This window comes from Sus scrofa, chromosome 12, assembly GCF_054392235.1.
Source record: "Sus scrofa isolate SSC_HxYL_T2T_F1_AM1 chromosome 12, Sscrofa_HxYL_maternal_Yorkshire_Landrace_v2.0, whole genome shotgun sequence".
NCBI lineage: Eukaryota > Metazoa > Chordata > Mammalia > Artiodactyla > Suidae > Sus > Sus scrofa.
The window spans coordinates 25715904-25730246 of NC_139394.1; the positions used below are offsets into that span (position 1 = coordinate 25715904).

Sequence of the window (14343 nt, forward strand, 5' to 3'; positions counted from 1 at the left end):
AGAGGGGTTGAATGGCTCTCCAGTTCTAAGACCTCCACTAATTGCTGAGCTCCTCTGCCTGCCCCAAGCAGTGGGTTATCTCCCCCGCCCCCCCCCGGGGGGGGTGTCTCAGTGAGCCCCCTACATTAGAGGCTCTGCCACGATGGGCTGCACCGTTCTTTTGCCTGCTGCTTGGGTTATGTGCTCAGTCTTGGCGGCGCGAGAGATCTCAGTCACCTCGGCCCCTTCACCACCTCCTTTATGGCTCTGAAACACAAGAGGGTAGAAGGGCTTGGGTTTCGCTGGCTCTGCTTTAAAACATCATGGCTTTCTGGTTCATACGGGAGGAGCGGGGCACAGAGGGCCCAGCCGGCCCGACTTTGGTTAAGTCCCTGGTCTCCTGCTGCATAGACGAGGCTGGGGTGTGAGAAGACACCGACGCGGTGCTGCGAGGTCCCCTGAGGGCTGGACCGGGGCCGGACGGTGTGCTACCTCATTCCACCACCAGGAGGCGATCGTTCGCTCTGGCTTTTTATCCTGTGGGGACCTTGAAGAGGTGGACAGGGAAAGAGAAGCAGGCAAAGGGGTGTAGTGTAGGATCTCGGCGGGTGAGGCACGATCTAGGCCTGGGGCCATCGTCGGAGAGCACCATTTCTCTCCGCTGGGAGTCCGGTGTGGCCGCGAGCGTGCGCGGGGTGGCGGGGGAGAGGGAGGGAGTTCCAGACCTGGGCCCCCTGGATAGTGGGGGAGGGAGGTCATGCGACCCAAGGCAGCGGTTAATGCAGCGGGAGATGTTCCTTCTCTCTCCCGCCAGTGAACCCCTTCCTCTCAATTTAGAAGGCAAGGTTTTTGCAACACACGGGTGCCTGCCCAGATATGTGCAGCAGCCCTGGAATTTGCTGCAGTGGAACGGGGGGAGGCAGCCGAGCTGGGTTAACTGCATCGATGGGGAGGGCTCCGAACCTCCTCCCCCAGCCCCCAAGTGGACGAGCCCGCAATACCGGAAATTCCCAGAGGGACATGCCGAAACAAAAGGGAAAGGGAGTAATAAAACTAGGTTTGTCTTTCGATCCCCACCCACGCCTCACCCCCTTTCCGCGCGGGTGCCCCTAGCAGGCCAGGTCCTCAACAGGTCTTCAGCACCTGTTGGAGATGGAGGCGCACGTCGGCCGCCGTTTCCCAGGGCACCACGCTGGCGCGGAAGGAACTGGGCTCGGCCTTCTGCGCCTCCTGGATAAGGCGGTGCATGGGGTAGCCACGGCGTGGGAAGGCCACGTCGCCGCCCGCCAGCAGCCCCATGGGGCAGAAATCGTTGGCGCCGTCGCCCACGTAGAAAAGGCGCTCGAAGTGCACACCGTCGTGGGCCCGCTCGCGCAGGTAGTCGCTGAGCACCTTGTGCTTGCACATGTTGGCGGGGCAGCGCGCGCAGGTGTGCGTGTGGAAGGGCCGCAGAGCCAGCAGCCCCCGCGCGTCGGGCCCCGACGGGTTGCTGAAGATGCGGCGGAACAGGCTGAAGTGGCCGGCGGCGCGCAGCGCGCTCTCCACGCCGAAGGTGTTGGCGTCCGAGATGAGAATAACCTCAAAGCAGGCGCCCTGCTTGCTCACGAACTGCAGCAGGTCGCTCATGCCAGGCGACAGGGGGATGGCCTCGTAGACGGCGCGCAGGTCCCGCGGCCGCACGCCCTGCTCGCCCAGGTACTGGAAGACGCGCTGCATATACTCGTTGTAGAAGCCCTCGCGGTAGGTTGCACGCAGGCTGTCCGGCAGCCGCTGACCCGGCGCAGCGCGCACGATTGAGTCGTCGCTGTTTTCGTCTACGATGGTCTCGTCAAAGTCAAAGGTCAGGAGGAAGCGAGGCGAGCCCTGCACGGCCATCCTGCCCTCGTCCTGGGAGCAGGGGAGAGAGGAGCAGGAGGAGGAGGAGGGAGCAAGCGAGGGGAGGCGCGGCGGGAGCCGGCCGGGAAGAGGCTGGTTAGCGGGCCACGGCCAGAGACGCTGGCACATCCAAGACCTGAGGAGGACCCAAGGCTGGTTAAGCAATGCCGCTGTCCCCACCTCCAGCCTTCCCTGCCCATCCCCTAGCTCCTCTCCGTTAACGGTGCTGGGGTTTATCCTCAGGGGACTGTCCCCCTCCTGAACCCAGAAGAGCTTCTCTGGCACCTGTTTCTGCTACTCTCTTCGGTGGCCTTGGGGGGCTTAACGAGGGTCGATTGCAAAAGAATGGAGAAGTTCCCGAAGGGGCGCACTGGAAACGAATGTGACTAGGAACCACAAGGTTGCCGGTTTGATTCCTGGCCTCGCTCAGCGGGTTAAGGATCCGGCGTTGCCATGAGCTGTGGTGTAAGTTGCAGACACAGCTCAGATCCTGCATGGCTGTGGCTGTGGCTGTGGCCGGCAGCTGCAGCTCTGACTAGACCCCTGGCCTGGGAACCTCCACATGCCTCAGGGTGTGACCCTAAAAAGCAAAAAGCAAAAAAAAAAAAAAAAAAAAAGGAAAAGCAGCTTCCAAGGGGTCACTCCTTTGGGACCCCTAGTTTCTGGACTAGACCATCCTGGAGACTTCCAGTGACTCCAGGTGGTTGGATAAAGAGAGTGGCAGGTTTTTTCTACTCCCTCTCCCCCAACAAAGCATCAGGGGAAACCAGCCATTCACCCCACTGGAGCAGCTGCCTTGTGTCCACCTTCCGCCGGGCAGAGCCAATGGCTTGTGGGAGTATGGTGGACAGTAGGAGCCAGGGAAATGTGTTGGCACCGTCCAAAGCATGTGATAGTCGGTGTCTGGCCTGGAGAGTTAGTCCCCTGGGTTTCCGCACTGGCCAGAGAACGGGCTTTTGGCTCTTGGAAGAACCAGGTAGGTGGACTGCCCAACCAAGACCCAGGCAGGCTCTCGGGAGCTGCTTCCAGCCAGATGGGATGCAGATGCTTCCAGCCAAGGATGGTTGGGACAGCTTCTCCAGAGTTTTAGGGCCCTGTGCTGACAGCTCATCACTAATCACTTGCCAATTCCCAGGGAGGAACGTGTCAGCGGGTGGGGTTTCTGCCAGAGTCCGAAGCAAGCGGGCAGCAGGAGAAGCAGTGGGGCTTGGGGAGGTAGAAGCCTCCCGCGCCAGGCCACGACATACCTGGGAGACAGGTGAGGGAGAGGAAAGAGCAGCAGTGGCTGAAAAGGCAGAGGATGGAGCATTTAGCAGGAACATGGGCAGAGGGCATGAGGTGGGAGTGGGGGATTGGAGGGCCAGGGGGAAGTCATACTAGGGGCACATGGGGGGACAGGAAGATGGGGCCGTGGGGGGGGTGGAGTTCCAGGAAGCGGAGACCTTGGGCTCGTCATGTTGCTAGGGGGACAAGGTGGCGGCTGGGGGACAACGGGGCAAGCGTGAGGGCAAAAAGGCAGGCAAAGGGAGAGAAGTCCTCTGCAGCTTGTCCCTGCCCCTTTTCGAGCCAGGGGCTTTAGGTGACAGAGGGGCAGCAAGCAGATTATGTATGTAGAGCTTCAGAATACCCACGGTGCCGCCTTTCTCCCTCTCAACCTCCCACCACAATTAGTTGAGTCAGAACTGCTCCTCTTCCTGGTTTTTTCCTAACTCCCTCTCCAAAATTCCTGTTTATAACCGGGCACATCCTGTGAAACAGAGTCCAGGCTCCTAATTTCAGAGCTGGGATTTGAACCTGGCTCTTCAAGTGCATCCCTAGAGTCACCCTCTTGTCTCAACATCTCTGGGAGTCTCAGTGGCCTGAGTCTGAGGATGCAAAGCATCAGGGACAGCCCCCCCCCCCCGAGCTGCCCGACCTGGGATGGAAGCTTCCAAGGATTCGTGGGGGCCCACCAGAGGTGTGGGCATGCCTAAACGGGGCTGGATGGGGCTTCTCCCACCCCATGATGGGAACATGGGGGCTGAGGCCTCATCCTAGGAAACCCCTGGAGGGACCCACTTACCCTAGACAGGCATCGGAGGCCAGCAACTGGAAAACACCCGCTCATTGTCAGTACATCACCCTGGGCACCGCTTGTAGTGACTGTTGGCCTCCAGCCGTCGTCCAGGGCCCCTGACAACCAGACAAGGTCTGTTTGAGGACCAGCTGGCTTTGCTGGCCCCACTAACACCCACCTGGATCCTATCCCCTTCTCCTGAGCCCAAGGAACCACTCCCAGGGCTTAGTGAAAAACAGCCCCTCATGGAGTTCCCGTCGTGGCTCAGTGGTTAACGAATCCGACTAGGAACCATGAGGTTGCGGGTTTGGTCCCTGGCCTTGCTCAGTGGGTGGAGGATCTGGCGTTGCCGTGACCTGCGGTGTATGTTGCAGACATGGCTCGGATCCCGCGTTGCTGTGGCTCTGGCGTAGGCCGGTGGCTACAGCTGATTCGACCCCTAGCCTGGGAATCTCCATATGCCATGGAAGCAGCCTAAGAAATGGCAAAAAGACAAAAAACAAACAAAAAACAGCCCCTCATGGACTTCCCCTTGTGGCACAGCAGAAACGAATCTGACTAGTATCCATGAGGATGCAGGTTTGACCCCTGGCCTTGCTCAGTGGGTCAGGGAACCAGCGTTGCCATGAACAGTGCTGTAGGTCACAGACACACGGTTTGGATCCTGTGTTGCTGTGGCTGTGGTGTAGGCTGGCAGCTGTAGCTCTGATTGGACCCCTAGCCTGGGAACCTCCATATGCTGCAGGTGTGGCCCTAAAACCAAAAACCCAATCAAACCAAACAACCAAAACAAAACCCCAAACAAACAAAAACCAGCCCATCAAATAAGCGTAGCACTTACAGACCACAGAGCCCTTGCTAGGCATTCTCTTAATCCCCCACGATGCTGGAGAGGTAACAGATGATACTATTGGAGACCTAGAAAGGTTAACCAACTTGCGCAAACATCAGCCCCCACTACACATGACACAGACAGACCTCGAAACCAGATCTCAGGGTCTGAGACCAGGGCTTGCTTTTCTAGTATGGTCACTGCCCCTTTCTTGTGTAAGGCACCCCATCGTTTACCAATCACCTCCATTCATTGTCTCCCTGCCCAGCCCAATCCCATGAATTTGACAGATGACAAAGGCTCCGAGAGATTTCACTTGCCCAAGGCTCCTCCTCCATGGGGCAGAGTCTGGTTCATGCACGCACACCTGGCCTGCCCTCTGTCCTCCAAAGGGAAGGGGCACATGACCAGGCTCACAGCACCACAGCTGGAGGACCGGACGCCTAGGCACCCAGGTGATCTGGGACTGCCTCCCTCCTTGGTGCTTCCAGACGCTGGCAGTCAGCCAGGGAGTCGGGTGGCAATTCCTACTGGACTTTGCTGTGTGGCTTTGGAGGCAGGGTGTGGCTTTGTGGGGGCTTCAACGCAGCTACAAACCCACAGCTCCCCGTGCCTCTCCTGCATCTTAAGAGTTAAATGAAAGACGACGTGCTCCTGGGACAGAGCTGGACCACTCCTGAGAGCCAGACTGGGCAGGCAAAGCAGCGGCGGTCTGGCTGGCTGCTGCCCTCTGGTGGTGAGAGTGGGTAACACCGGGTACCCCTCGGACTTGGTCAAGGTGACTCCCCAGACCATCCCAGGACAGCAAGGAGGAACTGTTGCCCTCAAGACGGATACTGGGACACCCAGGAAGGAAGGTGGTGGGCAGAAGGGGGGGCTCTATCACACTCCACCTTGAGGTACCCGATCCCTCCCCACTCCCTGACCTTACATGCATTAAACACTTTTGCTAAGGATGGGATGTGGGTCTCAGGCGTTTCCCTAAGGACTTGTAATCTAGGAAATGAGAGTGGTGGCCAAAGCTGAGTGGGGGCAGTGGGCTAAAATGGGGTGGGGTGGGGAGAGGGGACACTGGTCAAGAAGATGGGAGAGAAGGGGAGGGAGGCACGTGAAGTGAAGGAAGGGCGTGTTTGGGGGGTTAAGTGGGAGGGCCGGTCCCAAGCTGCATCTGGAGGGAGCTCCAGCCTTCCAGAATCCTGGCTCATATCACATGTGCCCTCCACCCTGGGCCAGTCCAAAGAGAAAAGGTCAGGGGATGCCACTCCCCTTGTGAAAGCAAACATGGACGGACACGTGCCAGGCTGATCCGAAGATAAAAGAGGGTCTCCAGGAGCCACCCAGAGACCGACTTTCATTGCTTTCTCTGTGGTTCTTTTTCCTTCTTAACATTTGGTGGGATGGTCTGGTTTTTAATCATGTTCAGAACTTCTCATAGCAAAAACACTCTCCACCCCCCCATCTAACCAGAGTATGTAGGGAAATCAATGAAAACATTTATCGTTTGGTGAGGTTGCTCTTGTTTCTTTTAGTCCCCAGAGCAGAAAGCCAGGCACCCTGGGCTTCTCTCCAGAGTAGCTCTTGTGATACCCACCCCTGCCCCACAGGAGTCAGAGGGACCCTGGTCCATTGGAATCTGGCTCCTGTGACATGCACAAAGGTTCCTTACCTCTGGCGGCTTTGCCTTGAGTGATGAAGTCCTTTCGTGGTCCCCAGAAAGTCCCTCAGAAGAAAGGGGGACAGGACCTCCGAGCTTCTCCTGCAGGCTAGAGCAGAGAGGAGAGAAGGGTGTCACTGGGCTGGCAGGGGGTCCCTATCCTAGTTCCACCTAAAAGCAGCACCTGCTCCCTGCCCGCCCCCACCCCCGGGCCTTTTACCCAAGTGCTGTTACAGGACCTCTGTGGGAATGGGTGGGAGGGCCCCTGGGGATGGGGGAGGGAAACAAACTCAGGCCCTCCTTTGAAAGTCCCCCCTTAATGGATGGATGGGTCACAGGACAGTTTGGGGAAAGTTTTCCACAGGAAATGTGCAGGATGGCATGTGGCAGGGGCAAGGTCCCCAGAGATATTATGGCAGCAAGTGCTCTGCCCAAGACCAGGTCTCCTGGTATCAGTCTCTAGAAATCAGATTCCAGCACTAGGCTGGAATTCTTTCCCTTCCCCGCACAGCACACCCAACTTCCCCATAGTCTCTTGTTTACCACCAGCAGCAGTACATAGGAAAAACGGAGGCCCAGAGAGGTCAGGCTAACATCCTGAGGGTCCCACAGCATCAGAATTAGGATTAAAACTCAGGGCTTTCTGCTGCCTTAGGAAAACTGCGGCCAGAACTTCCCCACTTGCCACGGAGACTTCCATGGGTTGTGAGCTTGCTGTCCAGACTAGCTAGGGTAAAGCCCTGGAGCCCTGGTGCCAGTGAGGAAGCTGGGACAGAAGTCATCTCTGGGCTCGCCCTGCCTGGGTGGACAAGCTGGGTGTGTGTGGGGGGCATCCTCAATGGGCAAGGAGGTGGCAGCTGCCGGTGGAGTGGGGGGGGGGGAAGATATTTTTAGAGGTGGCTGGAAGGCAGGCACTCTGGCACACCCCCAGCTGGCGGGTGCCTCGCTCCAGTGCGGGGCGGGGTGGGGGGGAGGGGGGTACGCAGCTCAGGAGCCGAGGGGACTCGTGGGTGGCAGGGAGCAAGAGAGCAGATTCCTTTGCCTTGTCCGAGTCGGAGATAGAGCGGTACCCGGACACCCCATTCCTGGGCTATAAGAACTCCTTCCTCCGCTCCAGAGATTCCCCCACTGACACGCGTGAAGGATCCTTCTGACTCCGCGCAGCCCCCCACCCCACACTGGGACCCCAGCCCTCCCCTACCTCTGGGAGCCCAGGACTCACGTGGGGAGCGGCGGCGGCCGTGGTCTATCCCGGCTGAGTTTGGAAGAGTGGGGAGAGGGGCTAGCTGAGGTATTTGGGCGCAGGATGGAGAAAGGGGAATTGGAGGGGACGCGATGTCTTATCCACCCCCAGATTTCTGGGCTCCGGCTCACGAGTTCCAGTCCCGAGGGGCTGTGGATGATGAGCGTCTGAACGGTACTCTCCACCTGGCCCCCATCCCCCCGGGCCGCCGCCGCGTCCCCTTTAAATACCCGGCAGCCGGAGCCGGAGCCGCGGCCGGCGCTGCGGCAGCCGCAGCACCCGGGCCCACCGCAGTCCCTGTACGTCACAAGCGGCTGTCCAATCACAGCGGCTCAGAGCACATCAAAGGGGCGGGTCGCCCTCGGGCCACGCCTCCAGGCTGCCCAGGAGGTTCCCGGAGCGCTCGCGAAGGTGGGATTGGACGCCGGGAGGGAAGGGGGAGAGGGTGGAGAAGGAGCGCATCCCTTCAGAGGAGCACGGGTGGCGGGCAGCGTCATTAGAGCACCTGCCGGGCTCCGCGTTAAGTCCCGCCTACACACCTGGAGGTGCCAGAGCTGTGGACTCTCTCCACCGCCGCCTCCAGAGCGCTGATCCCTGAGATTTGCAGAAGTGCACCCCCACCTCCAGCCCTCATTCCGTTCTGCGCTCCCAAGCCCGGGGCTAGGCATCTGTGGACCCAGCCCAGGGAGAGCCGTTCCTCTCCCGCGTGCGCAAGCCTGGGTGCTCTCTCCCCTCCAAACCGAGTCTCTGCGCTTCGCTCCTTGGGACCCTTCCTCCCGCTGCAGGTTATAGAGGTTCGCCGGGAAAGGGACTCTCCCACTCCCCTACCCTGCAAACACTGAGTTAGGGACCAAACTCTGCGCCTTTGCAAATAGGGTTGTAAAGAAAAAACTTACTTTCTCCCCGTTTCCTAAGTCGGTTCCGAACCCCACCCGCCCCACCCTTATGCCCTCCCACCCTGGTGGTGAGGAAGAGAGAAGCTTCTGTTTACAGAGGCAGAAACTTGTATTTACCGACAACATACTGTGAACCAGGCATGGTACTAGAACTTATGGTTGCAAGTTGACAGCAGGACTCAGGCACACTTGAGTCCTGGGGTTAAAAAGGGTTGGGGGGGCAGCGGCATCCCCAGGCCTGCATCTAACTTGAGGCCTCCCTCCCTAGTCTCCTCCACTCCATTCCTGGAAGAAGAGAGCCAGCGAATGCAAAGCCCCTAGGAGATCTGGAAATCAGCAGGGCTGGAAACCAGAGATGGAGGGAGGGCCAGCCAGGGAGTGCCCTGATCTCTTGTGCCAGAGGCTAGGGGTACAGTGATGAACGCATGTTTTCATATGTACAAAGGGGAGTGGGAGTTCCCGTCGTGGCGCAGTGGTTAACATATCCGACTAGGAACCATGAGGTTGCGGGATCGGTCCCTGCCCTTGCTCAATGGGTTAACGATCCGGCGTTGCCTTGAGCTGTGGTGTAGGTTGCAGACGCGGCTCAGATCCCGAGTTGCTGTGGCTCTGGCGTAGGCTGGCGGCTACAGCTCCGATTAGACCCCTAGCCTGGGAACCTCCATATGCCGCAGGAGCGGCCCAAGAAATAGGAAAAAAAAAAAAAAAAAAGAAAAGAAAACAAAGGGGAGTGAATGCTTTGAAGCTGCAAACCTGATCCTTAAAACCCTTGCCAGCAACTCTCAGGGCCCCAGCTCCTTAAACGGGTTTGCTGCTCCGCTTCATCTCCTACTGCTGTCTCCACTCCTTGGCCCTTCCTCCTGCTCCCCTGCATCAGGCCCTTTCCTCCTCAGGACCATGCCCGACCCGGTTTGCTGGGCAAGCTCAGCCTTGGCATCATCTCTTGCCCTGTTGCACATCATGCAGCTCCTTTTATTATACTGATCACGTGTGTGCTAAGAGCCTGTGGTAGATACATACTGTGAATATGAGGCAGACAGGGTAAGGGGGTCTGGGGAGAAAGAGAACCAGGCTTGGCTTTCTGGCCATAAGAGGAGGTCGTTGGGGGGAGTTCCCGGGCAGCCTAGTGTTTAAGGATCTGACATTATCACTGCTGTGACTCAGGTTGCTGCTGTGGTGGAGGTTCGATCCCTAGCCCAGGAACTTCCACATGCCATGGGTGTGATCAAAAAAAAAAAGAGGCTGGAGTTCCTGTCTTGGCTCATCTGTAATGAACCCGCCTAGTATCCATGAGGATGCAGATTTGATCCCTTGCCTTGATCAGTGGGTCAGGGATCTGGCATTGCCATGAGCTATGGTGCATGTCACAGATGAGGCTCAGATCCTGTGTAGCTGTGGTGTAGGCCGGCAGCTGCAGCTCCGATTTGACCCCCTAGCCTGGGACCTTCCATAAGCCGTGGGTAGGGCCCTCAAAAGATAAAAAAAAAAAAAAAAGGGCCTTTTTGACTTAAGCCATTTTGTGATCTAAGCCTGAACACTACAGGTCTTAACAGGCCTCCGGAGTAATTAAAGGTCTTAAGGAATGGGAGGAAATGCAGGAACAAAGGAAAAGCAGTCAAGAAACAATAGTTCAGAGATAAAATAGAGTCCTAGTCCCTCCTCAAGGGATCCACAGCACAATCTGATTCTTATCTCTGAGTTCTTCGGGAGGGGGCTAAGGGCCCCACCCAGGTCGAGGATGGAACAAGGACGGGACTTTTCTGACTTCAGTCAACTAAAGCTCGAACTCGGTTGACCTCTGCCCCCGTTCTGTGCTGAATTCTCCATGGCTCAAGCCCCTTCGTGAATATGTGTACCTTTAGCTTGAAAATGCCCCAGTTTTGCTGGGGAGACACACGGCTTTGGGAAAGATCGCTCGTGTTCAAATTCTTCCTTCTCCCGCGCTCTCGTCTGGTTGTCTCTTCAGGCCAAGCCAGTTTTTAGGTAACATAGTTTTCCATGGGTCTGTTCATGCAGTCCCTACCACAGCATCACGTGCGTGCACGGCTCACTTTACTGTTGGGAAATCAAGGCACAAAGAATGGAGCTAGGGAGTTCTTCTGATGCAGCAGAAATGAATTGGACTAGTATCCATGAGGACGTGGGTTCGACGCCTAGCCTCGCTTAGTGGGTTGGGGATCCGGAATTGCTATGAGCTGTGGTGTAGGTCACAGACGCGGCTCGGATCCCATGTTACTGTGGCTGTGGTGTAGGCTGGCAGCTGTGGGTCTGATTCAGCCCCTAGCTGGGAACTTCCATGTGCTGCTGGTGTGGCCCTAAGAAGCCAAAAAAAAATTTAAAAAAAGGGATGGAGCTGGACCAGCGCCAACCATCTGGTGAATGGTGAGCTGGGTTTCCAAGCCGGTGGCCTTGATCATCACCCCACACCACCCATCCTTCTCCCTCATTGTCTGCTACCCTACTTCCCGAAGGCAACAAGAGGGAGGAGACCATGTTGGCCTTGTGTAATACTATTTCCCTAGGAGTTCCCTGGCGGCTCAGTGGTTAAGGATCTGGCATTGTCACTGCAGTGGCTTGGGTCACTGCTGGGGTGCAGGTTCAATCCCTGGCCTGGAAAATTCCGCATGCTGTGGGCATGGCCAAGAAAAAGTCAGAGTTCCCGCTGTGGAGCAATGGGATTGGTGGCATCTTGGGAGCACTGGGACATAGGTTCAATTCCTGGCCTGGCACAGTGGATTAAGAATCTGGCATTGCAAAGTTCCCATCGTAGCTCAGTGGCTAAAGAACCCGACTGGTATCCATGAGGACTCAGGTTCGCTCCCTGGCCTTGCTCAGTGGATTAAGGACGTGGCGTTGCCATGAGCTGTGGTACAGGTGGCAGACTCGGCTTGGATTTGGCGTTGCTGTGGCTGTGGCATATGTAGGCTGGCAGCTATAGCTCTGATTCGACCCTAGCCTGGGAACCTCCATAAGCCAAGAGTGCAGCCCCCCCCAAAAAAAATCCGGCATTGCCACGGCTGTGGCTTAGAGACTGTGACTTGGATCTGATCCCTGGCCTGGGAATTCCTTATGCCATGGGGCAGCCAAAAATGAAAAAAAAAAAAAAAATTCCCCTAGACACTGGCATGCAGTAGGCCTTAGATATTTGTTGTTGAATCAGTGTCCCCTGCCATGGTCACCTTGACATCACTGCTCCCTCCTTAAGTGAAGGAATGCGTTCCCTCATTCCGTCTTCACACCAATAGGTCACTTCAGTATTATCCCATTTTACAACAGGCAAATTGAGATCAAATGACTTGTCCAGGGTCACATGCTTCCAGGAGGCCCTAGAATCCCTTATGATGCAATTAGCAGCACCTTTAACCTTTTTTTTGGGCCAAATTCACTGCTGGGGCTGGGGGAGGGGTGGGCAGAGAACTTCCTGGAGCTGCTCATAGTGAATTCCTTCTGCCTGATTCTGCCTTCCTGAGATGGGAATACCAAAGCTCCCAGGGACTTCATGCAAATCACCTTTTTGGAATAAGTGTAGAAACTCCTAGTTCCCCCTGCACTAAAAATTTCAGGACACAGGAGCTCCCTGGTGGCTCAGTGGGTTCAGGATCACAGCTATAGCATGGATTTGATCCCTGGCCCAGGAACTTCTGCATGCTGCAGGTACTGCTTCCCCCACACACCCCCCACAAATTTTAGGACACAAACTTGTTTCTCTCTCTCTCTCTTTTTTTTTTCCTTGCGTTTTAGGGCTGCACATGCTGCATATGGAAGTTTCCAAGCTAGGGGTCGAATCAGATCTGCTTCTGCTGGCCTATGCCACAGCCACACAGGATTCAAGCCACGTCTGTGGCCTACACTGCAGCTCCCGGCAACACCGGGCAATTTACCCACTGAGTGAGGCCAGGGATCGAAGCCATGTCTTCATGGATACCAGCTGGATTCCGTTATCACTGAACTGCAGTGGGAACTCCCAAACTTGTTTCTCTTTAAACGTGCCCCTCTCATTATGCCAGTGAGTAAGCAAGTTGGATGACCCGTTTGTGTGGGTGTCTGAAGATGGGGACAGAATGGGAATCCCATCTCCCACCTCACCCCATCCCCACCCCAGAAGGTTGAGGCCTCTGCCCAGCGCCCAGGCTGCAGAACTTCCTCCCCGCCTGTAGGGTTCACCTTAGAACTCAGGTCAGTCCATCTGGCAGAGAGCTGGCAGGGACGGGAGTCATCTGAGGTGACACGCACAGGAGTCCCTTGTGAACCCTGACTCAGGAGGCCAGGGATGGAGCGCTCCAGCTGGGTCTTCACAAAGAGGGCATAACTCTTGCCTGGGATTCCGGTGGTAAAGCCTGGGAGTCCAGGAGTCCAGGAATGTGGCCTCTGGTGTTGGGAGGGGCACGGGCCAGAGAGAGGAGCAGATCCAGATTGCTGGAGGGACAATTGCATTTGGGCACCGACCGGGTGCTGGGCACACGATTTCCACAGCCATCCTGACACATGGGTTTTAGGATTTCCATTTTTACAGCGAAGAAAGCAGAAGCTAGGAGTTCCCCTTGTGGCTCTGTGGTAATGCACCCAGCTAGTATTCGTGAGGATGCAGGTTGGATCCCTGGCCTCACTCAGTGGGTTAAGGATCTGGTGTTGCCATGAGCTGTGGTGTAGGTGGCAGATGCAGCTCAGATCCCACGCTGCTGTGGCAAAGGCTCCAATTCAACCCCTAGCCTGGGAACCTCCACATGCCATAGGTGCAGCCGGAAAAAGCAAAAAAGCCAAAAAAAAAAAAAAGAAAGAAAAGAAAAGAAAAGAAAGCAGAAGCTCGAGGGCATTAAGAAAGCACCTTGCCCAAGGGTGCTGTGTAGCAAGTAGCGGTCAGCCCAGAGGTTTAGGTCCATCCTTCTCTGTCTGCAGAAGACACAGGACCCCCGGGGATCTAGCAACAGATGCAGGTGGGCTTAGTGGAAGAGGCCACGGGGAGTGAGCCCTTTGAGGCAGTTCGGCAGGATCTCTGGGTCTAAGGCATTGGGCTGGGGCTTAGGAATCAGGGCTGAATAAATCCCTGGCCAGGCCTCTCATCTCCTTCCTAGACTATAATTACTGACATTGACAGAGCGCTTAATGTGTGCCAAGCAGTGTTCCGAGAGCCTCAGCTTTCTTCATTCTCACATCAAGACTATGATTAGTTCCTGCATTTTACAGATGAGCAAAATGAGGCACAGGTGTTCCCTGGTGGCTCCGTGGGTTAAGATCAGTATTGTCACTGCAGAGGCTGCGGGTTGCTGCTGTGACGTGGGTTGGATCCCTGGTCAGGGAATTTTGGCATGCTGAAGGCGCAGCCAAAAAAGAAAAAAAGTTACTGAGGTTTCGTTTTTGTTTTTGTTTGTCTTTTTGCCATTTCTAGGGCCGCTCCCGTGGCATATGGGGTCCAATCAGAGCTATAGCTGCCGGCCTACACCACAGCCACAGCCACGCAGGATCCGAGCTGCGTCTGCAGCCTACACCACAGCTCATGGCAACACTGGATCCTGAACCCACTGAGCAAGGCCAGGGATCGAACCCTCAACCTCATGGTTCCTAGTCGGATTCGTTAACCACTGCGCCACGATGGAACTCCGTTACTGACTTCTGAGTTGCCTTTCTATGGATTGGAATAGACTGCCTCACCTTTTTCCAGCCCTTGGAAAAATCTAGCGACAACATAGATCAAGGCTCAGATCTTCAGAGCTGGGTCCCATCAGCAGTGGTGGGTGGTCTCCCGACCTCCAGATCATCACCACAGCACAGTATCGGGTGTTGTATTTTCATTCATTTGGTAAGTATTAC

General features: G+C 56.3%; 1 protein-coding gene and 1 pseudogene across 11 annotated transcripts; one reads left to right on the forward strand and one right to left on the reverse strand.

The window, feature by feature from the left end:
* Nucleotides 1–220: 220 nt before the first annotated feature.
* Nucleotides 221–7839, reverse strand: PHOSPHO1 (phosphoethanolamine/phosphocholine phosphatase 1). 11 transcript variants are annotated; one of them, XM_021067127.2, is made up of 5 exons: nt 7619–7839; nt 6409–6505; nt 3917–4026; nt 3102–3139; nt 221–1990 (listed from the first exon to the last, which is right to left on the reverse strand). In XM_021067127.2, exons 3-5 carry the CDS (start codon nt 3959–3961, stop codon nt 1105–1107), a joined length of 969 nt encoding a protein of 322 aa, XP_020922786.2. In that variant the 5' UTR covers nt 3962–4026; nt 6409–6505; nt 7619–7839; the 3' UTR covers nt 221–1104. The 11 variants fall into 11 exon arrangements, with proteins under 11 accessions (XP_020922786.2, XP_020922787.2, XP_003358139.3 ...); XM_021067128.2 differs by having other exon boundaries at nt 7598–7839; XM_003358091.5 differs by lacking the exon at nt 3102–3139 and having other exon boundaries at nt 221–1866.
* Nucleotides 5146–8357, forward strand: LOC146398150 (uncharacterized; annotated as a pseudogene).
* The last annotated feature ends 5986 nt before the right edge of the window (nt 8358–14343 follow it).